The 27,078-nt window shown below is 36.3% G+C and overlaps 1 protein-coding gene across 1 annotated transcript in view; it reads left to right on the forward strand.

The window, feature by feature from the left end:
* Positions 1-27,078, forward strand: part of Chchd3 (coiled-coil-helix-coiled-coil-helix domain containing 3) — a 265,714-nt gene that overhangs the window by 39,042 nt on the left and 199,594 nt on the right. Inside the window, exon 3 of the mRNA XM_026392785.2 lies at positions 17,788-17,869. Coding sequence (XP_026248570.1) covers positions 17,788-17,869 — 82 coding nt within the window. The remainder of the gene's footprint in view (positions 1-17,787; positions 17,870-27,078) is intronic.

Genomic DNA, 27,078 nt, shown 5'->3' on the forward strand with positions numbered 1-27,078 from the left:
CTCTAAATCCTAAGCCTGTGTGTTTTTCAGGCTGTCTTCCGATTCTTCTAGCTTTGACAAAGAGTGGAGTAGAACTTTGATTTTTTTACCCCCATGTTTTATCAGGATAGTGGGGCAACATTCAGTTTCCACAGTTCTGATGGAGACCCTAGTTTCAGTGGTTTTTAAAAGTTAGATTTTTTCTTTCATATAACGTTTTGAGTAATTTGATGATTCCTTAGTGTTGGCACCCAGTCTTCCTCTGTCTTATTGCTCAAAATGAATCCTTATGCTTCAAAATGACTTCCAGCTGCAGTCAGGCCCGTGCCTTGGTGTTGACTGGGCAGCTGCTCCTGCTGTATCTGCTCACGTCACATTAGCCAGAACTTAGGCACCAGGCTATGCCTAAGTGCTAGTGAAGCTGAAAAACGTAGTCTACCGTGACCAGCCATGTGCCCATCCAGAAACTGTGTTCCTGGTCTTAGAGGGAAAAATGGAGTATGGAGACCACTAGATGCCGCCGCCCGGGGCAGCCTGCACTGTGCCTCTTGATAGTCATACTTTTCTTTGGATTCCTGGGGAGAGCTGAAAAGGGTATAATCAAAACTTTTGAGTGTTGGGAATATTGGCAATGCTGAGACACAGTTCTTCTCAAAATAGAGCTGAGTTGTGTTGCAATATTTCTGTCACAGAGCCTTCATTTTCTCACATGTCTGAATCCCTCTTTGGATCTTAGTTACTCCTGATTTATCAGCATAGATGAAAAATTGAAAAGATTTCATGTTTTCAATTTATCTCCAAAATAGCTTAAATAGTATCTGAGAATTCCTCTGCTACTGTAAGAATGAATAATTTAGTTTGATTTCCCATTAAATCCAAATAAATAAGATGAAGATTAAACTCAAGATAAATCGATAGTATCTCTTATTGTGTCTTGTCATTTACCTTTGGTACCCTGTCTTGAAAGTTTTGTGGAAAGTGATGGTTTTGATATTTATTATTGAGATATAATTCCCACAAATAGGTGTTTAAAATCTCTTTGTCTTAGCCAGCTGATTGCAATGTATGTTTGGACTAAATTACTAAAAAAAAAAAAAAAAAGAAAAAGAAAATGAAGTTTGGTATGTTAAATAATAGCTTTCACTAGAGATACTTCAGGCCATGAAACCCCAGTGAGAAGTTGTCAGATTCCATTTTAAGGAAGCAAAGCTAAATTTTGATATGTGTTTCCTACCAACTATAAATCTAATCAGCAAGCAAAGAACATTAAATGTTTTATCTTGCTAGTGGCAGCAAAGAGTGTAATGATGAATATAATATAGTTTGAATTTATAGTTGAAGTTCTATTTTTTAGCTTGTGCCTGTGTGGAATAAAATGAATAGGTCTCTAAGTCTAAAACACAAGTGGACAGTTTATAGAGTGATTTTCTAGAATACCCCCAAACGCAGTGACTTTCTGTGACAGTGACTGCTATGTTTAAGAAATGGATCTCCGTAGAGTCCCACCACATGTTAGGTGGCGGTATATTTGTTGTATGATACAGAAAGTACAGTCTGGTTATCTTTCATTCCTTTTATCTGACTTTGCTTAACCTCAGCTGATTGCTTAAGTGAGTGGCCAAGAATTTTTCATCTGCTGTCCTTGGTAACACCTATTATTCATCATCCTAGGATGATTGCTGTTATCAGTTGAAAAATCTAAATGGAAGGCAAAAAATTAAATGCTCCTTGAAAAACTAGAGTGGAAGAGACCTGTTTTTGCTTTTCCCCTATTTTCTACCAATGGACACTGAATAGTCTTTTTAAGATACTTTGAATTTCATAATTTTAAATTATTTAACTCTTCAGCAAAAGAATCCTTGTCTGGTATGTTTCTAGAAGTTTAGTGCAAGAAACCATATACTATAAATTGTACTTTCCCAAATGTTATTGTAAAATTGTGATTGTATTTTAATTGTTGTTAGTTTACATTTGGAAAAACTTAGAGGTATTTGTTAGAATGGGATGTGGCAGGATGACTGTGGGATAAAGGAAAAAAAATGTAAGTTTTTTTTTTTTTTTTTTCTTGGATCAAATGGTGCTCACTTTTAGGCACTTAATTTCAGCCAACTCTGTTTTGGAGTCTGAGCCTCTGAGAGCTAAACTGTAATTTGTACATTTGATGTTCATGACAGAATTGATAAAGATATTTTAAATTTAATTTATTTTTATATTTTGGGTACCAGGGATTGAACTCAGGGGCACTCGTCCATGAGCCACATCCCCAGTCCAAATTTTGTATTTTATTTAGAGACAGGATCTCACTGAGTTGCTTAGTGCCTCACTTTTGTTAAGGCTGGCTTTGAACTTGGGATCCTCCTGCCTCAACTTCCTAAGCTGTCACCTTTTTTATTTTTGAAGAGACAAAGTCGTGTTATGTTGCTCAGGCTGGTCCTGAACTCTTGGGGTTAAATATTCCTTCTGAGTCCCAAGTAACTGGGACTATAGGCGCATGTCATCACCTGAGAAAGATATTTTTGAAAAACTAGGATTTATGGGCTGGAGATGTGGCTCAGCGGTAGCGCGCTCGCCTGGCATGCGTGCGGCCCGGGTTCGATCCTCAGCACCACATACCAACAAAGATGTTGTGTCCGCCGAGAACTAAAAAAAATAAATAAATATTAAAAATTCTCTCTTTCTCTCTCTCTCTCTCTCTCTCCCCCCTCTCTCACTCTCTTAAAAAAAAAAAAAAGAAAAACTAGGATTTCGTTTAATTATTTATGTATTGTTTAGAAATAAATTAAATAATGATGAAACTAGGAGGTGTGTTTTTGGTAAAATAAATACAATCAAGTATACAGAGAGAAAGAAAAAGATCCATTTTCTCCCAGTACAAAGATCATCCTAATGTCTTGGCCTATATCATTCCAGGCTGTACATATATGTGTAGGTACTTCTTTGTGATGGTTTCCTTGTGCTTCTTTCAGTGCTGGACATACACAAAAAGAAAACGAATCCAACAGTATGTTTAGCCCAGGGCCTAGTTCTTTTTACCTGTGAGAATTTTTTCATAGGACTAATATTCTTCAAAGCATGTTTCTTAATATTAGTGAGGTATTTCATCATGTAGATATGCCATGTTACTATTTGATGTTATCTTGGCTTTGGCTATTTAATTTACTTTCAGGTTTTCATTGTTTTATATATAAAATATATAATAGCCAGCCTCATTATCTGGGTCTTTGTCTTTGCCACCAGTCTTCATGTTCCTAGGAGGAAGATTCAGTAGGCTTTTAAGCTGGTCATGAAAAATGAATTTTTAGAAAATACTTTATGAACATCAATTTTACTTTACCCTTCTGTCTCCTTATCATTCATCATAATCTTTGACGTTAGCAGCATTCAAAGGTAATGAAAGAGACTCAAATTAATTTTTATTATTGTCAAATCAAATTCATTTACAATAAATATATGAACCATGGTGATCAGAAGCTAAAATACTAATGTCATTGGACCTAGACATCAAGCCAGGTCCTAACTCCTCATGAAAGATGCACCACAGATTTTTGTTGTTGTTGTTGTTATATAATCTTTTCTGGAAGTTTAAAAATTGCAGTGCCTAGCACATTGGCATTCTGAAGAATATATGGTTTAAAACAAAACAATCTCTTCCAAAATATAGTACTGGCTCACTGAAACATTATACAATATCAGTAGGGACTTTTAAAATAAAACACTGGTGGTTCTTCAGTTGAATAGAGTTTCACTCTGTTAGTGTTATGATGTTCATCTTTGACCTTCAAATACCTCCTCAGTTCACTGCATTTCATCTTCAAGAGAAACCTAATTGGTAATTTCTAGATAAGAAAATAAGTCACAGAGGGAAGGGTCAGGAGAACATGGGTCTCTGTAAACCTTTTATTAAAATTGTTTTGCTATCCTTCTCATTGAGTTGTTTTTCTATACATTTAAGTTGAATCAAACATGACACGATTCTGTATTTTATTTGACAACCCTGTGGTCTCTCCATGTCTCTGCAAACACGTATGTGCACAATGGCTGTGGCAGAACCTGAGCCTGTGATGTCTGGCATGTTACACCGTCCTCATGATTTCATAGCCACGTTTCACATGCATATAAATTTACATTTGACCATTTCATCTTATCCTTTTAAAGGTTTCTTATATTATATTTATAAAAATATATTAAATGCATTATTAGATTAATTTCTTCTGATTAAATTCTCCATAAACTATATATCTGAGATAAAATATGTTAAAACCATTTCAAAGTGTTAAAACATGCAGTTAAATCTTATTCATTTGGAGTAATTAAATTTATAATTTGTAACAGAATTAGAGAAGATTTATGTTCACTTACACTAACAGGATGGGAGGTGGGGCAAGGGGTGAGAGTAGGGGAGGGCTTGGTAAGAACATTCCCTGATAGGAAATCTCAAATTACTTAGCAAATTATTTGAGGAAATCATCGTGTATGTTGGAAGTTATTATTTATGGAGAATCAGTTGATATTCTAATTATTAGTTTCATTAAGTCAATTCCCCTAAGGACCTCTACCTGATAACACCTTTTTTTAAAAGGACTGGATCCAATTGCTGAAGGTACTTGAAAATAATTCTAAATGCATTTTTTTTTTAAGTGTCATATAGGTTTAGATTGTACTCTTCCTTGCTGCCTTTCTACCATTTCTTCTAGATAACTTCATATTATGGTATCCAAAAGCTAATGTTATTTTTGGTGTTTATAGAGAAATTATTACTTATTAAATCTTCACTTCCTTAATTTCAAAAAGGGATCTTGGTAGATTATTGTTAGTTAATTTAGGGTGAGTAACTTTAAATCCTTTTCTTATTTTTCCATGAATATAAATAGAAAGATGGGGTCTTATTGAACTCTTTGTTTGTGGTGTTAATTGTCACGTAAGAATCATGCAGTTTTAATTGGTCAGATGTAGATCATTTTGATGGGAAGTAAGTCTGAAAGAAATCTGTGCTTGGGAAATTGGTCTCTTAGGAACCTGAAAATGTCTGCAAATGCTTAGTAATGCACACCTTTGCAGTTTGTGTGTGGATGGGGTTTGTTCTGTACCTCCCTGGTTTTTCTGTGCATGTGCTCTTGTGATATCATCACAGACACCTGGGGTCTTTCTTTAGGCTGCAGTTTGCGTCTGAATTAGTAGTGGAGGCCTCACCTCCTCTTAATGTATCAGGAGAGAGAGAGAGAGAAAAAAAAAGACAGAAAAGACAGTTTGATGATTAGCAGAGTAATTTTGGTTCCCCCAAGGAAATTCAAAATGGTCTTTATAAGTGGACTGGGAAAATATGTTTTTTGGTGAGCATGGAGATGAGCACCTAAAGGCAAAAATTGTGTTGGGGAGGAGAGGTTAGTGTCATCTCTAAATTTTTATCTGTGTTTTTTTTAAAAAAACCTGTAATAATATTAGTGAATTATTTGTTGGTTATCAGTGGCTATGAAAATAATAAGTGATATAAATTCCCCTCCCTTTTTTTAGGGTGAATATTTTAGCTTAGCTAAATGGATAGTACTCTGTGGTGGGGTAGTACAGCCCAACTTTGGAAATTACTGCATGCTTTAGGCACTTTGGAAATCTGTGGGGGAGGTGCTGGTGCTCACAGGTCCAGTCAGGCATCCAGATGCCCACAGTGTCTAGGGTAGTTCTGCACCTCAAAGGATTGTCCTGTGCCCTCAACTTCTGATTGTCCTGTCAGAAATTCGAGCAGTTACAAACCTGTTTACCTGGCCTAGAACTTAGTTGATTTAAATATAAGCCCAAAGTATGTTTTGTATGGTTTTAAAATATACTGAATTTTCTAGGAATGCAATTAACTCTGTAGCAGTAGCTACAGCTTTTGCATTTGTGGTGATTTACACAGAAACTCAATATTCAGGCTGTTTTATTGCATCTTCTAGAGTAGTTATGGTTGAGCATTTACATAGTAAAATGCCATTATTTTATTATAAATCAGCTTCCTTTATTTCTTTTTAAATATAATACTTGGGGCATTATATTGATTAAAAATTTTGTTAGATTATTATCTGTTTCATTTCAGGACAGTAATTGTAAAATATTTGCTGTTATAAAGCAGAACTGGGGGCTAGTTCTGAGGTAGAGTGCTTGCCCAGCATGTTGAGCCCTGGGTTTGTTCTTCAGCATTGCAAACAAAACAACAGCAACAATCACAAGAGCAGAGCCCCAGCTGAGAAGGGTGAGAACCACTGGTCTTTTTTCACTGCTATTTTATGTGGTCCTTGGAATTCTACAGAATTGATACCCACCTTACAAAATGGAGTACATTACAAAAATGAAGGGCTTCTTAAGGAGAAATCCCACCTCTATATAACATTGGTATTAAGGAGATTCTGTATCATTTTGAATATGATCATAAGGTTTTTTTTTTTTTTTCCTGTGATCTCTGTGCAGTCTAACTTTATGGTGGAGAATTTATTTTACTTTCAGAAAAAATGTAAGTGTATCCTTGCATTTAAACAAAAGACAACACCATGCTTTGGTCTTAAAATCTTTGTGTGTGCAGCCTTGTATTTTAAAAGTGGTAAAATCAGCTGTGACCAGCTAAGTCACAGAGCTTCCACAAAGCTTCGCAGAGAATTATTTTTGTTTTATTAGAGATTATAACTACTTATGATACATTGAAATGGTGTTTTCTGAACATTAAGTGGAGATTTGTTACTTTAGATGAAGGAAAAAATAACAGAGCCATAGGTATTATAGTCTGACTTCAAAAGAGGCTGATCTAATTATCACAATGTGAATTAAATAAAAAACAAAGCCTAGGATATTGCACTATAGCTTAATGAAAAATATTATACCAATATGTATAATGCTGTCTCGGCATTTTAATATATTTGAGCTATCATAAATAAAATATGAATTAGGCATGGGTATAAAATCTGAATTGCTTTTAAAAAACTTCCCAGGAGAAGCCATTGTTCTGCAGCAGTGGTTAGCCAGTATGTTAAAGAGGTCCTTTTGGCATCTCACCCTTAAAGGGCTCTCTGTGCAGCCACTGACACCCCCAGGTCTGGGATCCTCCCAATATTTCCATTGTCCAACAGTGGTCCATATCTAGACATAGGACTCACGTTTTCTTCCTTTTTAAAAAGGGTTGTTATTGAGTCACAAATTTTATTTTCATTCATAAGAATGAAAAGAAACTGTGGTACATATACACAATGGAATATTATTCAGCATTAAAAGAGAAAAAAATCATGGCATTTGTGGGTAAATGGATGGAGTTGGAGAATATTATGCTAAGGTAAGTAAGCCAATCCCAAAAAACCAAAGGCCGAATGTTTTCTCTGATATGAGGATGCTGATCCATATGGGGATGGTGGGGGGTGGAGGGAACATGGGAGGAATGGAGGAACTTTAGATAGGACAAAGGGGAGGGAGGGGTGGGGAGGGGAAAGACATCGGAATGAAATGGACACATTATTCCCAAGTACATGTATGAAGACATGAATGGTGTGACTCCACTTTGTGTACAACCAGAGACAGGAAAAATTGTGCTCTATATGTGTACTGTGAATTGAAATGCATTCTGCTGTCATACATAACAAATTAGAATAAATAAATAAATTAAAGAATGGAGTGTGGAGATTGGTTTAGTTGGATTTCCTAAGGCTGTAGAAAGTTAGGTGGATTAGAAGATAGATTTCATTTTCAGACTTTTGAGTCTTTAAGCTTTCCTTGCATGTTGATTGTATCTAAAGATAAATTGAAAGTCTTCTTTACAAAATAGTATCAGAGCTTAAAGAACTAAGTAGTATATTAGTTGAATTCAGGAATTTTATTAGTGTGTAATATATTTGAAGATTAAATATATATATATATATATATATATATTTGATCATATACATATGACTAAAACACAGACTAGTTCATAACAATAGGAAGAGAGAAGATGATTTATGAATTAAGAATCAGAATGGTATTTGTGGTTCTATTTAGCAAAACAAATTATTTAGGTAAGGGCATTAGTGTTGTTTGAAGCCTTTTTTTTAAGCATGTGAACTGGGCTTGTCTACTCTGTTTTAATGTTATGAAATATTCTTAAAAAAAGGCTGTGAAACCTGTATTAAGATGGTCATTAGGAAAATGTACTAGAGAATAATATATAAAGATTAATTGCTTTAAGTTACTGTGTGTTAGCCTGCTCTTTATGAGTAATATATACATTATATTCTCTAAATTTCTTTGGAGAAATAATAACTAGCATCCATCTGTATCTTATAATTTAGTGACAATTATTGATCATGACTGCTTTCAAACATGCACTGATTTCTACTATTTGTGAAAATCTTCTTTTATTTATAATTTTCACCCCTTCCTGTCTCAGTTTTAAGACCTATAATTGCTGCCTTCCACCAATCTCCTCCCACTGATGGCTGATGCTCACACAATCTGATTTCCATGCGCTCTGTGGAATGGCAGGTAATTGTAACCCATGTTGCCAGTTCTTCCTCCTGTGCCCAGGGTAGACACTAATTCCCCGAACCTGGAGTTGTCCTCAGAGTCCTTCTACACACAGCACCCCAGGCAGCTCCTGCCAACTGATCAGAATTGGCACCTGAGATAAAATCTATTTAGCATTTCTACATGTGCTACCTTGGTTCATTTCTTAACTATATTTCTTCTTTGTACCTAATGATTTTTTTTTTAAACTCCCCTTCTTCATCTGATGAATTTTTAAGGCCTATTCCTCGGGCTTTTACCCTTTTTCCTTTGCACACTTTTTTTTTTTTTCCTGGTTGAATTTACTGAGCTCAGATCTGTAACAGTCATTCCTAAATCAGCATTTCCAGCCAAGTCTCAAATCAAATCTGAGTTTTCAGGATCAAATATCTAATTGCCTACAATTCCATGTGGTGGTTCTACCATTACCTTCAATTGAACATGTCTGAAACTGAGCTCATTATCTTTCTTCCCCAAATAGCCTCTCCTTCTTTACTTAATTGACCATCATGGGTATTAATTTTCTGGCATCTGGATGCACCTTTGACATCTTTCTCTTTCATCTCTTAGTCTCAGATGATCGGTTTTTCCCAGTGATCTGTCTTGTACCTCAGACTCCACCTTCATGGCCAGTCTCCTACTCCAGGTCATCATCACCATTTGCCAGTGGCTCTCAAACTTCAGTGTGCAGCAAGATCACCTGGAGCACTTATTAACACACCTTGTTGGGCCCCTTCCCCAGAGTTTTTGATTTGGTGGTTCTGTAACAAGTTCCCGGGAGGTGCTGCTGCTTTGAGGGGAGGGCAGGTTTACACTCAGATCACCACTCATTGCCTTGTGTTTTCCCTCCCTGGTCTGTCTGCAAACATGTAGTACATTACATTTCCCATAACACCTTATTTTGCTACATTTTTTTAGGTTTGTAACTGTCTGCGATGCCCTGTTTCTTAAACATTTCTTTTTAAAATTCCTGCCTAGTTTCTAAAGCTCCCTACCGTTTAGCACTATTTACCCTTCTGTTTTTACTTCTTATAATCAAATCTTTTTCCTTTCCATCTGTTTAATTTAGGTCATCACTCAAGTCCTAACTCTTTAACAATAGTTGACCTTGGTGACTTTCCTTGAGACTAAACACAATTTAGGAACACAATTTTACTGATTCAGATACATTATTATATCCTTAATGGCAGGAACCATTTTATATGTCTTCATCTCTCATAAAGCCTAGTGTAGGATTAGATCAGCAAGAATTTGCTACCTGGTGAATTGATTGCTTTCTCTAGTTTGGAGGAGGCTGTTTGATTTTGGGGGAAAAAGTTAAAAAGAAAAATAACTTCATATGGTAGATGAGAGAACAGAAAATGGAGCTTAAACATTCAGACTGCTACTCTGTGGCCAGTGGGGTATGTGACTGGTGAATGCCCAGCCCTCTCCTTCATGAGCAACATGCTGTTGGTAATGGTGGCTTCAGATTCTTTGTACAGGAGGGTTAGAAGCAGAAACCTGGTGGTGGCAGCAGGGTTATCAGAAGCTGGAGAGCTGGGATTTGTCTGGAGGGTTCTTTTCTGAGTAGCAGTCAGTCTTTATATTTAGACAATATATTTTACAGTTGTGTATATGTTTCTTCTAAATCTTCCCTAAGCTGTCCCCAAAGTAGGTGACTTATTTTACTAATGACTGATGCTTGACTCCACAAATTAAACCATTAACAAGTTTTTGTTGAACACCTGCTCATATTTACCTAGCAAAGCCTGCATTTGTTTTTCCTTTTCCTTTGTAAAGCCTAGAGGCTGGTTTTGGTGGTTTGCTGGGTGGGTACCTGAGAGACAATTTCTGTAAATGAATAAATTGTCACTCCAAGCAAACAACTGACAATATATGTTTCCTATGATAAACTGTAGTTTTCCTTTACCTTCTTCATTCCAGAGGCCTTTTTAGGGCCAGTGAAGGCTCAAGCCTGAATTCAATCCATCAGTCTCCCATTTAAAACAGAAGGGAAGGGATACTGGGAATTTGCTGGTTTGGACCCTGATTTTACATATGAGACAGTCTTGGCCTAAAGCAATGAAGTGTTTTGAACAAAATTACTAAAATGAATTGTGGCCCTGCCAAGAGCAGACCGAATCCCCTTCATTTCCATGTGATCCTCTCTGCATTTCTTGACTCCTTCAGATCGAACCTTTAACTATTTTAATTAAATGGAAACAAGTTTTTGGTGTTTTTTTGTACTTCATTTGGGATTGGAGAGTTAATGCTGTTTAATTTATAGTTTTATCCCCAGTGAACAAAATATATCCATTTCTGAAACAAACAAAAAATTAAGCTATGCATCAAAAAGCAATATCCAGAGGTAATTATTATTTTTTAATTTAAATTATAGATCTTATTTTCCTAGAGGCTTTGTGAGATCTTGCAACTATTATTCAGGATATTAAGACATGAAATACTAGATAGATCTGATTCTCAATTCTGGTTTTATGAATTGTCTACTTAAAAACGTGAAAACTGTAGAATATGAGTTACGAGCTTGTCTCTGGCTGTACAGCTTCTGCAGCCCAGTATTGATGTTTGTTTTCACATAGAATGGAACATGGAACCGGTTTCTATGAGTGCTTACTGTGAAGCAAACAATAAAATGGACATTATTTGCATATTATGCCATTCAAATTAGAAATTTACAAAGGTATATAAATCCTGATGGAGCAATAATACTACAAAATAAACCATTAACTTGATGCTGTTAATGTTTAGGTTGCCAAACTCTTTGTAACACTGTTCCTTCTGACACAGTATTGATGATTATGAATGTGCAGTTAAGAATTTTCATTCTACCATCTTCATTAACTTGTAAGTAGCCACAGTTACCCTGCCAGGTATGACAGATGGCAGTTTTTTGAAGGCGGCCTTTAGGTACATTCTCCTTACAGGTTAGTGAAGGTAACTGTCAGCCAAATGTACTTATATTCTATGTGTGTGTGTGTGTGTGTGTGTGTGTGAGAGAGAGAGAGAGAGAGAGAGAGAGAGAGAGAGAGAGAGAGAATGAGAATATCAGGTTTATTTGTCTGAAAATTAGATTGTGCCACAAATGGCAAACCATTTATTTCTCACTCCTGAGATTTATCCTAGTCATGTTTCGACTCTCCTCCCAATCAAACCCTATCTCTTTTAGAAAGTAAGGAACAGGACAAGATTTATTCAGCACATGCAGTGTCATTTAGTTCTAATATACTGTGTATTGTATTTCATTGATTGCATGGGATGCTTTCATTAGTATTTGTTGACAACACATTTTCTTTTCCTATTAATGAATTTATTGAAATTATAGATTAATGGGGATTTCTATGGTGCTGAAAATTTAATTTGGCTGTATCTTATGCCCTAAGCTTTGGCTCAACTATCTCAATCCTGCGAGAGTCAGAATCACTGTCTAAAAATCTGATATTATGAACTGGGCATTGTGGCACAGGTCTGTAATCCCAGTGGCTGTAGAGGCTGACATAGGAAAACCATGAGTTCAAAGCCAGCCTTAGCAAAAGCAGGGTGCTAAGCAATTCAGTGAGACTCTGTTTCTAAATAAAATGCAAAATAGGGCTGGGGATCTGGCTCAGTGATCTAGGGCCCCTGAGTTCAATCTCTAGTACCAAATAAATAAATAAAATATGATATTATGCAATCTCATATATTTATTTTCTTCTCATAGTAGATCTTTACCCTTTAGTGTTTGTAAGCTAGCCCAGGAAATAATAGGCTTTACATAATTTCAATGATATGTATCGGCACATAGTAAAACCAAAATGAGAAATGCAGTTAAGGAAAAATCCCAAAGAATCTGATATTGTTTTAAAGTAGGAAGCCATAATTTTTATTAAGCAGTTTATAGAGATTGTTTAAGAAACACTGTAATTAGGGAGGGAATTAATGTGAAAGGATTATGCAAATAAAATGGAGGAAAGGAAAATCATACATGGGATAAGTTGCAAAGGAAATTGGTTGGTCTGTCCCTTGAGGTCTGGGGAGTTCATGTAAGAAGCCCTAAATCATGGTTGATTTTCAGTCTTCCATTTTTTCCCCCCATAGGTGGTGAGGTTATAAAGTCCTTCCTTCTTTTGGAGTCATTTCTGTTCACCTTTCAGGGATCTGTCTTAAATGCATTTTAGTGTCTGTCCCCACTCCCACTTGTTAGTTTGCTAGAGAAAACAGAAATTTGGCTGCACGTCATGTAAGAGAAGAGGTGTGCTGTACGTGCAACACTTTCTCTGAAGAATACGATATTCAGTTCCTAAGAATACTCAGAATCAAGCATAATTTAGAAATCTTTTAAGTTTCTCATTTGGTCCTAACTCCAAATTTATAGCTTAGTAATTAGATTACTAAGAGAGTTAAAAGATTCCTAGGCAATCAGTAAAGACAATTCTTTGGACTAGCAACAAAATTTGTTAGAAATCATCAGCTGCTTTTAATCATTCAAGTATTTATTATTTATAACAACAGTTTCACATAAAGGGTTTAGGGCCATACTTCCTATAACCAAGCAACTGTAGTGTTTGACCGTTTCTCATGTTTTATGGTCAGTGTCAAAACACCAGTGTTTGTGTTCATTAAGATACATTTGCTATTGAGAAAGAAATTAAAATGTTTTCTGAGAAGATTTAAGAAGTGCAGGGTCAAGGATGAGAAGAAAACATTCTCTTGCCTTAACACATTTTAAGGGGAATGTATGTATGTAAAAGCCATGAAACCATACTTACTGAACTTGAAATCATTTTGCAAATTTCCACGACAAGTCTGATTTATATGGCTTGAATATTTTGCTTTTACTCTTTTTCTCCTTCACAAACTTTGCCAGCTCCTAAAGATCTGCTTGGAGACTCACTGTGCTAATAGGCAAAGTTGGCCTTTCCTGCGCTTCCCTTAAAGTAGTCCATCCTGAAACACTGACCTTTTAGTTTAATAACAGTTTTATTTGAGAAAATGTTCAGATCCTAAGAGCTGAAGAGTGTTTTCAGAAAGGCCACTTTAAATACTGGTCTCCAAATGGTGTATCTTTTCCCCTTATGCACTTTGGATCTGACCTATCCAAAGAAATATATTTTTGCTTTCTGTATTCTATTGATTTAAAAACAAATAACATGAAGCTTAGATTTGCTAAAAACCCATTACCACCCTGGTTTATTTTCCCATCTGTGCTTTGATTTGCTATTTTAGATTTTAAACTTTTTATCCTAGGTCATAGTTCTCTTTTGTTATTATAAATTCTTGATTGTAGCTAAGGCAATTACATTTTTGAATTTGACCCTGGACTTGAGACCCAAAAGTTGTGAATTTTTTTCTTCTTTTCTGTAAGTAGTGAGGGCATTAGAAAGATAGCTGTGCTTGGGTCCCTTTACATACCAGAAGTGATGTCAGCTAGCTGGTCACTGAGCGTGTCTTCAGCAACCCTGGAGTTTTGCCCGTTCAGTTGCTGGTCCTTTCTTGTCCCCACTTCCCTCCCTGTCTCATAGCCTCATCTGTCTTTTCCTCACCCTACAGCAGGCGGTAGGGCTGATGACGGACGGCTGACGGAAGGGTGCAGGGAAAGAAACATCTACCTTTTAAGCTGAATTTCTGTGTGCCCACACCACTGCCTCTGAAGGGCCTCGCCCATTTGGCTTCATGCCCATCCACCAATGGTGGCCTCATTGTTCTACCAGTTGATCACATCAGACTACAAAGCTCACTGCTCATTTTGGATTTTCCTCCATAGGTAGCCCCTATGTCACAGGCATAATGCACTATGAAAAGATGACATTGTGCTAAGTGAAATAGGTCGGATGCAGAAAAACAAATCCTGCATGATCTTGCTAATACATGGACATAGAGAATAAATGGAGAAGAGGACAGTGGTTGCCAGAGGCTGTGGATGGAGTGGGGAATAGGGAGATGTTGGTGAAAGCACATTAACTTGACATTATAAGGTAGGTTCTGGTGATATAGAACTTAAAGCAGAGTGACTTTATAATATTGTATCATTTACTTGAAATTTGACAAGAAAGTGGATTTTAGGTGTCCTCACTCCATATACACACAGATGATGAATATGTGTGGTAGTTGATATGTTAGTTTGATTATAGTAATTATAGCATAATTTGTATTTATGTGAAATAATCACATTGTACATCTTGAATATATACAATTTTTTGTCAGTTTTATCAATAAAGTTGGAAAGAAACTTTAAACAACAAAAAGATAATGTGAGACTTTCAGCTCATTTTTAAAGCTGATCTGTTAATTATACTTAAGAGTTGGTAGATTGAAGTCTCACAGAAGCCTAGTTTTAATTGACAAATTAAATTTTGCTGGAGAATCTGGTTGAGTTTTGCTTGAGAAAACTTTTGGTGTTGTAATTGGAACTAATCTAGGAGAAGCAGCATGATTTTAGATAGGTAGGTCTACAGTGTGTTGATCCTAATTAGCATGCTTAACTTCAGAGTGCAGATAGGTAGGACTAATTAGATTAATATTTATTTGAATATTTTCTTCCTTTGGAGTTGCTGTCTGCGTACAACTTGAAAAGTTAGCATCACATTGTTTTGCTCATTTCTGAGAGGTAGATGGAAATGTGGAAATCATCACCTTGCAAAGTGCGTAGTCTAGAACTTCGTAGCCCACAGGTACACCTAACCTAGGGTGAGTATCCAAAAGTCAAAAGTTGAATATATTTACCCAAAGTCTGGCTGGTAGAAAACCAAACTGTTTAGCTTCTTTGGCAAGCTATTATGCTGGCAATTTCTCAGCAATTATTTGTATTGTTTTAAAACATTTAATTGTGGAAAAACTTAAGATTTTCCTGAATACTTATAGAATTTTCTGTCCAATTGTTTCTCTAGTTTTTGTGTGACCATTTCAAAGTAGAAACCTTAAGATTCTTCTGTTTGGATTTTGGCAAACTAAATGCTCACCACATATTTAACCTTATGTGCCTGATTTCTTTTGGTTAGCATAATGTTTTTAAGATTTATCCATGTCGTAGCATGGATCAGTACTTCATTTCCTTTTTATGGCCTATTAGTATACTGTGAGAGCACCTTCCTGTATCCATTCATTAGCTGACGGGCATTTGGTTGTCTCCACTTTGGGGATTCGTGAATAATACTGCTATCAATATTCCTGAACAAGTTCTTGTGTAGACATATGGTTTCAATTCTCTTGAATATTTACCTTACCTGAGAGTGGAATCACGGGCTCTAAGGTTATTCCATTTTGCAGTTTTAGAAATGCCAAACTATTTCCCAGGAGCTGTGCCATTTTATACTCCCGCCGGCTATGGATGAGGGTTCTAGTTTCGCCATCCTCACTGACACTTGTTATTGTGTACCATTTTGATGATAGAAGTTTTGAAATGGTGTGTCATTTTGTGTGTGTGTGTGTGTGTGTCTTAGAAAGGTTTTAAATTTAAAAAAAAATTAAATATACTTTTTTAGTTGTAGATGGGCACAATTCCTTTATATTATTTATTTATTTGTATGTGGTTCTGAGGATTGAACTCAGAGCCTCTCACATGTAGGCCAGCGCTCTGCCACTGAGCCACAACCCCAGCCCTAGGGAGGTTTTAATTTTATGTAAGGTTTTTAAAGCTATGTCAGTGAGATTTTGATGTGCCTGGTGAGAAATGCTATTGAGCAGCTTTTATGTGCTCATTGGCCATTCTTACATCTCTTCTTTTGGGAAATGCCTGTTTATGTCCTTTGCCCATTTTTAATTGGGGTGTCTTTTTATTGTTCAGGGGTAAGAAATCTTTATATATTGTACTATGTATACTCTAGAAGAGTTCTCTTGTCAGAAGACACTGTTCTGTGGGTTCTGTTTTCACCATTATCCTTTTCTTCTTCTTCTTTTGTCTGAGGGCTTGAACCCAGGGGCACTTAACTGAGTCATATCCTCAGCCCTTTTTATTTGTTACTTCGAGACAGGGCCTCAATACGTTGATTAGGGCCTCGATAAGTTGCTGAGGCTGGCCTCGAACTTGCCATCTCCTATCTCAGCTTCCTGAGCTGTTGGCATTACAGGCGTGCACCATCCTGCCCCTCTTTATTTTCATCATCTTGATGGTGTTCCAGCAACACTATGCTTTGTTGTTTTGTGATAGTCCACCACTGAGAGAAAACATCCTTATTGCGTCCATATATATTTTTGCTACTATTCAAGGTTAGCCAAGTATTTAAGGATTGCACATATCCTATTAAGTTTTTGCATATGCTCTGAGGAAAGGCACATAGAATGTCTAGTTCATCAAGTAATGTATTCAGAGAGAAGAGACAGTACTGTCTCATTTTCCATCTAATAGGTCCAACCATTTGAAATAATGCTTGGTTTCTGTGTGTATTCCTAGATTCTCCTAAATGGTTCTGGTACTCTTTTGCTCATATTTTAGGCAGCAAGTTTCTAATGAAGAAGAGATACTATTTGCATATTTCTCAAGGCTCATGAGGAAGTATGTAAAACTTGTCCATTTTATTTACCATCACAGTTGTAAGAATCTTTACAAAACATATCACATATCAAACATAGTCTTCGAATTGCAAAGGCCAGATGTTTCAAATCAAGTCACCAGGTATTTAGGAAAGCTCCAGCTGTGTCCTCAGCAGTGTTCTGTGTCTCCCTCCAGATGTTCGCTCTTGAATTCGAATGACATGTATTCCAGAAAACATGATTTCCAAATTTTTAAAAAATATTTTTTTTAGTTATACATAGGCATAATATCTTTATTTTCTTTCTTTATTTTTACGTGGTGATGAGACTCGAACCCAGTGCCTCACATGTGCGAGGTAAGCGCTCTGCCACTGAGCCACGACCCCAGCCCTGTTTCCAAATTTTCATAAATCACAAATGTCTTTTTTTGTAAGTCATGAAAAAAGAATGTAAACACAATGATCTCCTCACTGTAGTAAATGACTTTCTTAAATAAATTTAGTTATTGAAGTAAGAAGATTTTGGTCTCCTTTCCTCTCTGAAGTCCATTACAGCTTGGCCTCCATTAACACACAATTGTTAGACTTTAATGGTGGGACATCATTTTTAAAAATTTGTACCTAGTGGACCAGTAAGCAGCTCCTTGAGTTTATTATGCATTTTGGCAGGTGTGGAAATTTCTGGGTCACCAGGAGACTCTTGTTAAATTACTCTTGAAGTGTAGTGCTTGGGAAATTTCAAGGAGATACCGACCACGTGACAGAACTTGTGCATTTAGATCCTTCTCATCTTGGTGTTCCTGAGGGTTTTCTTTCCTTTGTTTTTAGGAAGTCACTTATTTTATCTCCTGCTCTTTGTTGATTCTAGTTTCTGATGAAGAACTAAAAAGAAGGGTCGCTGAGGAGCTGGCATTGGAGCAAGCCAAGAAGGAATCTGAAAGCCAGAAGCGGTGAGTCTCATGTTATTGCAGAGAGATGCTGATGGACTGGCTGTATGTATCATGCATTTTTAGAGAAAAATGATTGTAATAAGACACATCATTACTGTACTTGAGAATGTGCTGCATGTATGAAATTGGCTACTTTTTGGTTTTGGATTGTGCTTATTAGTCCTATGTTACCTCTTTCCAAACTTAATTATAAATTATCATTGTATCTCTTAATAGTTCTTAGTTACATGAACAGTGAACCTTGTTTTCTCAATATATGAGAATAGTTTTTGAGGATTCCCCAGGAGTTTCTAAATCTATTAATGAATGTATTTAAAGATTGAAAATTAAATGCCTGCTATTCTGCTATTATGTATTCAAGTAAATAATATTGTAGCTAATGATGAATAGCATATGTCATACATAGTACCCCATTAACAAAGAACACCAATTAGTAATAGGCTCACTTAAAAAATTAAGATGTTGGGCTGGGGATGTGGCTCAAGTGGTAGCGCGCTCGCCTGGCATGCGTGCGGCCCGGGTTCGATCCTCAGCACCACATACAAACAAAGATGTTGTGTCCGCCGAAAACTAATAAATAAATAAATATTAAAAATTCTCTCTCTCTCTCTCTCTCTTTAAAAAAAATTAAGATGTTATATAAATTTGTAATGTTGGAAATCAAAATTTTCTATAATTCCTTCCTGTGGTGATAAACTCTCACATTTTATTCATTTTATTACTCTAGATTTTTTTCTATTACATGCTTCTATCTTATAGTTGAATTATTAATGGTATTATGAATAGTAACTAAAAGAATTCTGTAGTAATAAAAACGGCATGGTATTGGCACCAAAATAGACTTGTAGACCAATGGTACAGAATAGAGGACACAGAGACAAACCTACATAAATATGGTTATGTCATACTAGAAAAGTTGACAAAAACATTCACTGGAGAAAAGATAGCCTATTCAATAAATGGTGCTGGCAAAACTGGAAATCCATATATAGCAAAATGAAATTAAATCTCTATCTCTCATCCTGCACAAAAATCAACTCAGAGTGGATCAAAGACTTTGGCACTAGAACACAGACCCAAATCTTCACCACGAGCGATGGCCTAGGATCTGACTTCCTTAATAAGACTCCTAAAGTATAAGAAGTAAAACCAAGAATCCACAAATGGGATGGATTCAAATTAAAAAGCTTCTTCTCAGCAAAGGAAACAATAAAGTGAGGAGAGAGCATATAGATTTGGAGAAAATCTTTACCTCATGCACCTCCAATAAAGCATTAATCTCTAGGATATATAAAGAACTCAAAAAACTTCACACCAAAGAACCCAATCAATAAATGGTCTAAGGAACTGAACAGACACTTCACAGAAGAAGAAATACAATTGATCAACAAATGTATGAAAAAGTGTTCAACATCTCTAGCAATTAGAAAAATGCAAATCAAAACTACTGTAAGATTTCATCTCATTCCTGTCAGAATGGCAATCATCAAGAATACAGTCAACAATAAATATTGACAAGGATGTGGGGGGAAAGGTACATTTATACATTGCTGGTGGAATTGAAAATTGGTGCAGTCAATATGGAAAGCCGTATGCAGATTCCTCAGAAAACTTGGAATGGAGCCACTATTTGACCCAGCTATCCCACTCCTTGGTTTATACCGAAAGGACTTAAAATCAGCATACCATAGTGACGAAGCCACATCAATATTTATAGCAGCTCAATTCACAATAGCTGGACCATGGAACCAACCTAGGTGTCCCTCAATAGATGAATGAATAAAGAAAATGTAGTATATATGCACTCAATGGAATATTAGCTTTAAAGAAGAGTGAAATTATGGCATTTACAAGTAAATTGTTGGAATTGGAGAATATCATGCTAAATGAAATAAGCTAATCCCACAAAACCAAAGGGTGAATGTTTTCTCTAATATGCGGATGCTAATTCATAATAAGGTGGGGGACAGTAGGGAAGAATAGAGTTAGCTTAGATTAGGTAGAAGGAAGGGACTGGTGGGGATGTGGGGAGAGGAAAGATAGTAGAATGAAACAGACATTATTACTGTTTGTATACATGTAACTACATGATCAATATGATTCTGCAACATGTATACTCAGAAAAATGAGAAATTATATCCTATCTATGTATGATATATCAAAGTACATAAATGCATTCTACTGTCATGTAGAACTAATTAAAACAAATAAAAAAATTTAAAAAAATAAAAAAGAATGCTCATTAAAGTATTTTTGTAATAGTAGAAAATTTGAAGCAATGCAAATACCATCCTGTGGGGCTGGACGATGAGCTATGGTTCGTGCTTACAGTGGAATACTAGTCAGTCAAGTAGATCCTTATGTGCTGATTCAAAAAGACGGGGAAGAGCTACAAACTGAAAAAAAGCAGCGTGCAAAACATAACAGATTATTTTTCTTTTTTCTTATTTGGCAAAAAGTACTACTTTTTAAAGACTTAAAGGATATACTTATTCATAAAAATGTGTGAGTACATTTTAATCCAAATAGAGTCAAGTACTTCCCATCTGTGCTATTTCTGACATTTGCATATAGCACGGAGCATTATGTGGTCTTGTGAATGTATTTCTTCTGTGAGCACCAAACACATGCCTGCCTCTGAGTTGATGCTGGGTATACATTTGTTTTGTTTTGAACTGTGCACCTATTTTGTTTGTGAGAATTAATGTAAAGAATCTTTGAATTGGATTGTACTCACTGGCTATAGGACCTTCAACATTTGATATAACCTCTTTGGGCCTGAAATCTTTCATCCCCGTGATGAGGGGTTTGAAAAACGTTCCCTAATATGTTTTCTCTCTTGACAAACGGCTAAGCATGCCCACAATTTGCACAAACATATGGAACAGAATGAGTTGTAGATTAAGACCACCATTTTGTCAGGAAGTAGAAAAGGCTTATGGCTTAGGGTTTAAAAAATCAAGATGTAATTAGCACTGCCAAAAGGGTCTGTATATATTTCAGTAGATTCCCATGTAGCACTTTGTAATTATTTAATTGGGTTAGTTTGATGGAGTATATAATTAGATAGTGAAGTTTAAATATTAAAAAAAATTTAAATCACTTTCATTAAGAAGCAAAGAAAATCAGTAAGTTCTGGTAGCATTTCTTGTCTTTGAATTTTTAGTATTTTTAATTGAATTTTATTTTAATAAGGATTTTTTGGGGGGTTAGTCTCGGGGTTACACTGCTTAATTCTACAACACATAGGTTTGTCTTTTGTTGTTGTTGTTGTTCTGTTGTTGTTTTTTTTGTTTTGTCCCCCCCACTCCCCATATGCTGTAGGCTTTTTGTTACATTAACCCTCACTGTGATGCGTATGTGTTTTTCCCTCCCTCCCTCTTCAACTCCTGTTCACTCTGCCTAGGTCCACGAAAGGGAAAGGGCAGATGAGATGAATAAAAGGTGCCAGTGAGAGCCAATTTCATATCTCACGTGGAAGGGGCTGGCAGCCTACCTACAACCTGAGCAAATGACTATTGATAAAGAATTTATTTTCTGTCACCTTTAAGGAGAACAGAGGGTGGTACAGCCTTTATATTATTTCTTCTTATTTTTTTAAAATGTTTTGTTTGAAGCTTCCTTCAAGAAAACTTTCAGCTGTCAAATCTTGACAAAAAGCATGTGTTCATCTATATGATAGTTCTTAGAAGAATCAATAGCTTTCTTTTTATTTTTTCCCTACCAAAGAAGAAACTTTAAAAAGAGCATTAAGAAAGTTTTCTGTTCAGTCTTTTAAATGCAACTTTTTGGAGTGACAGAGCATTTATACATTATTGTGTCTGTTGCTTAAATTTGAATAAAGCCTTGTAAGCAGTTTTGGAAGATGGTTCTCGTGCTGTAGTGCTGTCATGTATATATGCCCACATTTTGTCTTTTTACCTCAAATGCACAGAGAACTGTCGACTGTGTTCTCCAGCATGTAAGATCTAAACCTAGGCACATACCCATGCCAGTCTCAGATAAACCTGTTTGAAAAGGACTTTTAATCATGGAACACTTTAATTTCATTTAAAACTAGAGATGAACACAAGGAATTGACATAACGCATCACACACGGTTTTAGTTTTACAACCTTGTTGCATGTACATCCCTACTCACTCTCCCAGGTGGTGAGTGTGAGAAGCAGTACAGTTTTAACAGGCTGGTGAGCTTTGTGGCAGGGAGAAATCCTGAAATGTCTTCTATCAGGATAGCTTAAATAAGGACCTTGTTCCAGTTAGATTTCTTTGATGGAAAGACTGCAACTTAACTCTGGTTAACTTATGAAGCAAGGGAATTTTTAGAGGCATATTGGACAGTTCTAAAGAATCAAAAGGAAGACCAGAGAACCATTAGCTAGGGAAGAGCTGGATACTACTAAAACTACACAGTGGGAAGTAATTCCTCCAAAGGAGACCAGGAGGAGGGCTCCGTAACAAAGGGGAATGGATGGTGGGTGGCTGAATTTCATTGAACTGAAGATGCTATCGATTTTAAGATGTACCACTAAGAAAAAAATTGCTGCAAATTATAACGCAATAGTTTGTCTCCTAGAGTTTCCTTTTTGAAACAGCTCATTAAGACTTATTTTGGATTTTTAAAAACATATGTCCATTTGTGTTTTCATGAAAAGGAAAGAGCAAGCAAAATAAATTGACGAAGGTGGTGATTCTCAATTGGGGGAGATTTTGGTCTCCAGGGGACATTTTGACAATATTTGGAGGCTTTTTTGACTGTCATATTTGTCAAATGTTATTGGCATCTAGTGGATGGAAGCCAGGGATGCTGTTAACCATCCTATAATTCACAGGACAGGCTCCCTGATCCCTCCCTGTACAACAAAAAAGAATGATCTGGCTTAAAATGTCAATTGTGGCAATAGCAGGAAACCCAAGCTTCAATTATTCTTCAGATCTTGTTCACATTGGGTTTTATTCCTCTGAATCACTTTTGGACTCAGGGTGTCAATGTTCTTATTTTTCCACACAATATCATATTCTGTGCCATTAAAACCTTGGCGACACCATATTGCTTAAATGAGATTGCTCCACTGTTGTTCCTGGGATTTTTCCAAGCTGCTGACACCAGTTCTGCAAATTTTGATGCTTATATGCAAGCTCTGACAACTGCGTCAGGGCTGCCGCCTGGCAGACAACAATCGTGAGTTGCTTTCAAGCGTGTGAAAACGTGCAAAAGATAGCAATCTAGAATTGGCGAAATATAATCTGTACCAGCGCCAGGCCACAGCCCTTTAGATTGGGAGGACTTCTTGAGAGCCTTTCTTGCCTCATCTTCCACCTGGTACAGAAGCCCTTTTAGCATCTCTGACAGGTAGCACCATGCACATTTAGGTTCTGTTCAGAATCACTTAAAGCAAAGATATTTTAATTATGGCCTAAAATTTGTCCCAACTCCTTTTAGGCACCACTCGCTTAAAGTCTAATATGGATGTGGCATCGTCAGACTTACCCCAGAGTTTTCTTACTAGAACCACAGTGACAGCACAGCTATTTATGAGAACTAAGACCATATGTCTGTTGTGTTCTCCTTCATTGTATTGTAGGTTTATTCTTGATTATGGAAATCTTAAGCGATTTGCTTATGTAACAAAATCATGCCGACCAAATTGCCCATATATATGGGTCCACCCACTAAAATCGTTAAGTCTAATTTTGGAATCATAGTTTTGCTTATTGTGCTAGTCAGCTTTTTATCAGGGTGAGGAATACCTGAGGAAAATAAGGAAAGAAGGATTTATTTTGGCTCACAGTTTCAGAGGCTTCATTCTTGGCCCCCTGGCTCCATTGCTTTTAGACCTGTATTGAGGCAGAAAAATCATGGCAGAGGGTGTGGCAGGGGAAAGCTGTTTATGTCATGGCAGCCAGGAAGGGGGGGTAGAGGACAAAATATAGTCCCCAAAGGCATGTCTGCAAGCACCCACTTTCTTCAACCAGGTCCCACCTTCCAAAGACCTGACCACCTCCCATTCATCTGTCAATGGATATATCCACTGATGTGATTCGATCACTTTCCCAAGCTCCAGCTCTGAGTATTGGTGCATTGGGTTGAGCTATCAACACATATATCTTTGGGGAACACTTCATATCCAAACCATAATACTTATTGGAATATCTAATGGACAGAATAATTGTTCTGCATACTGAGAATTCAAATGCCCATGCCAGCCATTTGATTTGCCGTGATAGTCTATATTGTGTGTTTGCATTATAGCTGACCATAGTGTTGGACCTTCAGCAGGTCAAAATAGCAAGGGCATACTATGCTACACTTTGAGTGTAGACTTTCAAAATGTGATGTACTCTTCCCCCTTGTCTTTCGTCCAAAAGTCAGTCTCTGACAGTAAGAAAAATGTGCCTCCTCATGACCTTTGACCTTTGAATTTCACCTGTTTAAAGGCATATGAAAGTATTTCAGTTTTAGTGACCTTTCTTCAAGAAACGAGAAGAAAGGAAATAGCTGCTTGATGTTGTAACTGGCTGTCCATCAGCCAGGATTACTTGCTTTCTATTTTTAAATGGATATCAGTTGAGATTTTCCTTCACTTTTAATTATTTGGAAAATTACATTAGATTTGTGAGTCTTAAAATAATTGAGCTTATTAAGTGGTTTAATAAATTAGTCATAAATTTTATCAGCTATCTGGTTCAGAGTACAGCATGGCCCGGCCCATTTAGTTTTCCATTGATAGCAGTATGGATGTCATCAAATAAGGACTTAAAATGTATTCATACTTTTTAGTTTCTCATAATAATGCTGCGATTCTTAGGGATAGTACCTTTAGCTTAAATCCATTCTGCTGAATAATTTATCTTGATTTCAATATTAGATATTTTCAGCCTTTGGAGGATAAGGCTAAGATGGGGATGAGGACAGAGTTTGCCAGTGACAAGGAGGGCTTTGTGAGTCAATGTCATGTTTAAAATATTTAAGGTGAGAAAGCACATTTTTTTGCATGGTGCTTTTACAGAGAGGTCAAAATAGCAAGGACATACTACTATGCTACCCTTTGAGTATAGACTTTCAAAATATGGTGTACTCTTCCCCTTTGTCTTGCCTCCAAAGTCAGTCTCTGACAGCAAGAAAAATGTGCCTCCTCATGACCTTTGAAAAATAGCTGTTCTACCGAATGAATCACTAGGACTGGGAAATCTTGACCACAGACTTTTTTTCTAGTAAGTGCGATGCTATGGTTTGGATGTGGTTTGTTCCCAAAGGATTCATGTGTTAGAGACTTGGTTTCCACGTGGTAATGTGGAAGGTAATGGAATCTTCCAAAGCTGGAATCTCGTGGGAAGTCACTGGGGGCACTGCTCTTACAGTAGCTCTTGTGGGACCCCTGAGTTCTTGCTAGAGCAAGTTGTCACAGGAGTGAGACGGATGCCTGCGTCACTGTCTGCCTTCCTGTCTGGCGATGTGATGTCTCTCTCTCCCTCTCACACATACTCTTGCTGTGATGCCATCTGCTGAAAATCTTTACCAGAGCTGAGTTAATGCTGGTGCTATGCCCTTGAATCTCCTGAACTATGAGCTAAATAAACCTTTTTCTTTATAAAGTTAGCCTACCTTAGGTGTTTTGTTTTAGTAATGAAAAAGAGACTAATGCACACAATTTTATATTGTAGAAGTGTATGTCTATGTTCTACATTATATTAAAATAAGAGCAGAAAAAAATTAAATCATGCCTTTAAAATTAGGCACTAACCAAAGATTATAGATACCTGTCTTATGAATCTTATCTTTGTCTTAATTTGGTGTTGAACACTGTTTTCCTGTCATAGACACAAATCATACAGTTGTTATAAAAATTACGTAACTTTAACCTACATGTACTTTCTGGATATATAATAATTTAAGGAAAATACAACTTGAAGGGAACAAGTATGTTTGATAACTAATAAATACCAAGGCTCATTGTAAAAACATAGTTTTGAAATGACCTTAAGAAATCAATCTCTACTGATTATGGATCATATGGCAACAGATTAAGTGCAGAAACTGATAATAAGAATCCAATAGACTTCCATTAGGAGATAGATATGAAAGATATTTTTAATTTTTAAAAAATTTCATCTCATGACTTCTTTTGGAAATACATTTTTCATGTGAATGTGTAATGTAGTTTTACATGATGTAATGGATATTTTATTATAGGCTTTAAAGGAATTAAAATAATAAATAAAAAAGCAGTCACTACTGATACGAACACATAAATAAATTTTACTTCTAATTTAAAGATACTTGCAAGGAAGTGAATAACAAATATTTGAGTTGTAACTCTTCATTGATGCACACCCAATGTCCGAGTGTGGCCTGCACCACCCTGCTGTGCTGAGGACGTTTGTCCTTCCAGTGTCTGGCTTCATTGTAGACAGTGGGCAACATTTCTTGGTATTAACTCCAAAAATTCTTCTGTAGGTTACCCTTAAGAAATCCCTCTGGTGTATGATAGCCCACTGTTTTTTTTATTTCTATTTCTTTTTAACTCCATTTGTTTCTCTGTTTTTCTTTGCCCATGCTTTCCACATTGCTGTTGTGTGGTACCCATGCTTTTTAAAATTTCATTCTACTTTCAAGTAGTTAAAGACTTAGTCATTCTGAATGTAATAGGAAGATGACATCCCAGCCACTCAGTGTTTTTCACTGGAAGATGATTGGAAGTGCTGTTTATGTACGAGGTTTTGGAATCCTGTGCCATCTGCTACTTTCATCTTTTTTCTTCAAGTGGCATTTCTCTATTTTTAATAGAGACAACTGCTTTTCTATAACCAACAATTATAGAAGGTTGGATTATCTAAGTCTGTGTTTTATTCATATCTTTTTAGTTCTTTTTCCAAATCCAATTTCTTTCCTATTGATGCTCTGCTGTTGTAGAATCCTGCTCTGAATCCTATTTGAGAAGCTATTTTTACATGGCAAGAATTTCCAACTTGGAAAACCAAAGTCAATCAAGCATGCCATAGAAATCTGTAACTTTTTTACTAGGTATAATAACAGCAGTGATGTTCAACCACTTCTTGTTCAAATGTTTCTTTTGACAGTAATTATAGTGTTTTCTTTCATGAAGCATAGTGTTTGAAGCAATTTGTGCCCAAGTTGGTTTTTGCATTTGGAAGTCTTTAGGAATTGATTTCTCAGTGTTCTATTGTTGTAGTAGTTCTTGTTGAAGT

Source organism: Urocitellus parryii, chromosome 3 (assembly GCF_045843805.1).
Source record: "Urocitellus parryii isolate mUroPar1 chromosome 3, mUroPar1.hap1, whole genome shotgun sequence".
In the NCBI taxonomy this organism is placed as follows: domain Eukaryota; kingdom Metazoa; phylum Chordata; class Mammalia; order Rodentia; family Sciuridae; genus Urocitellus; species Urocitellus parryii.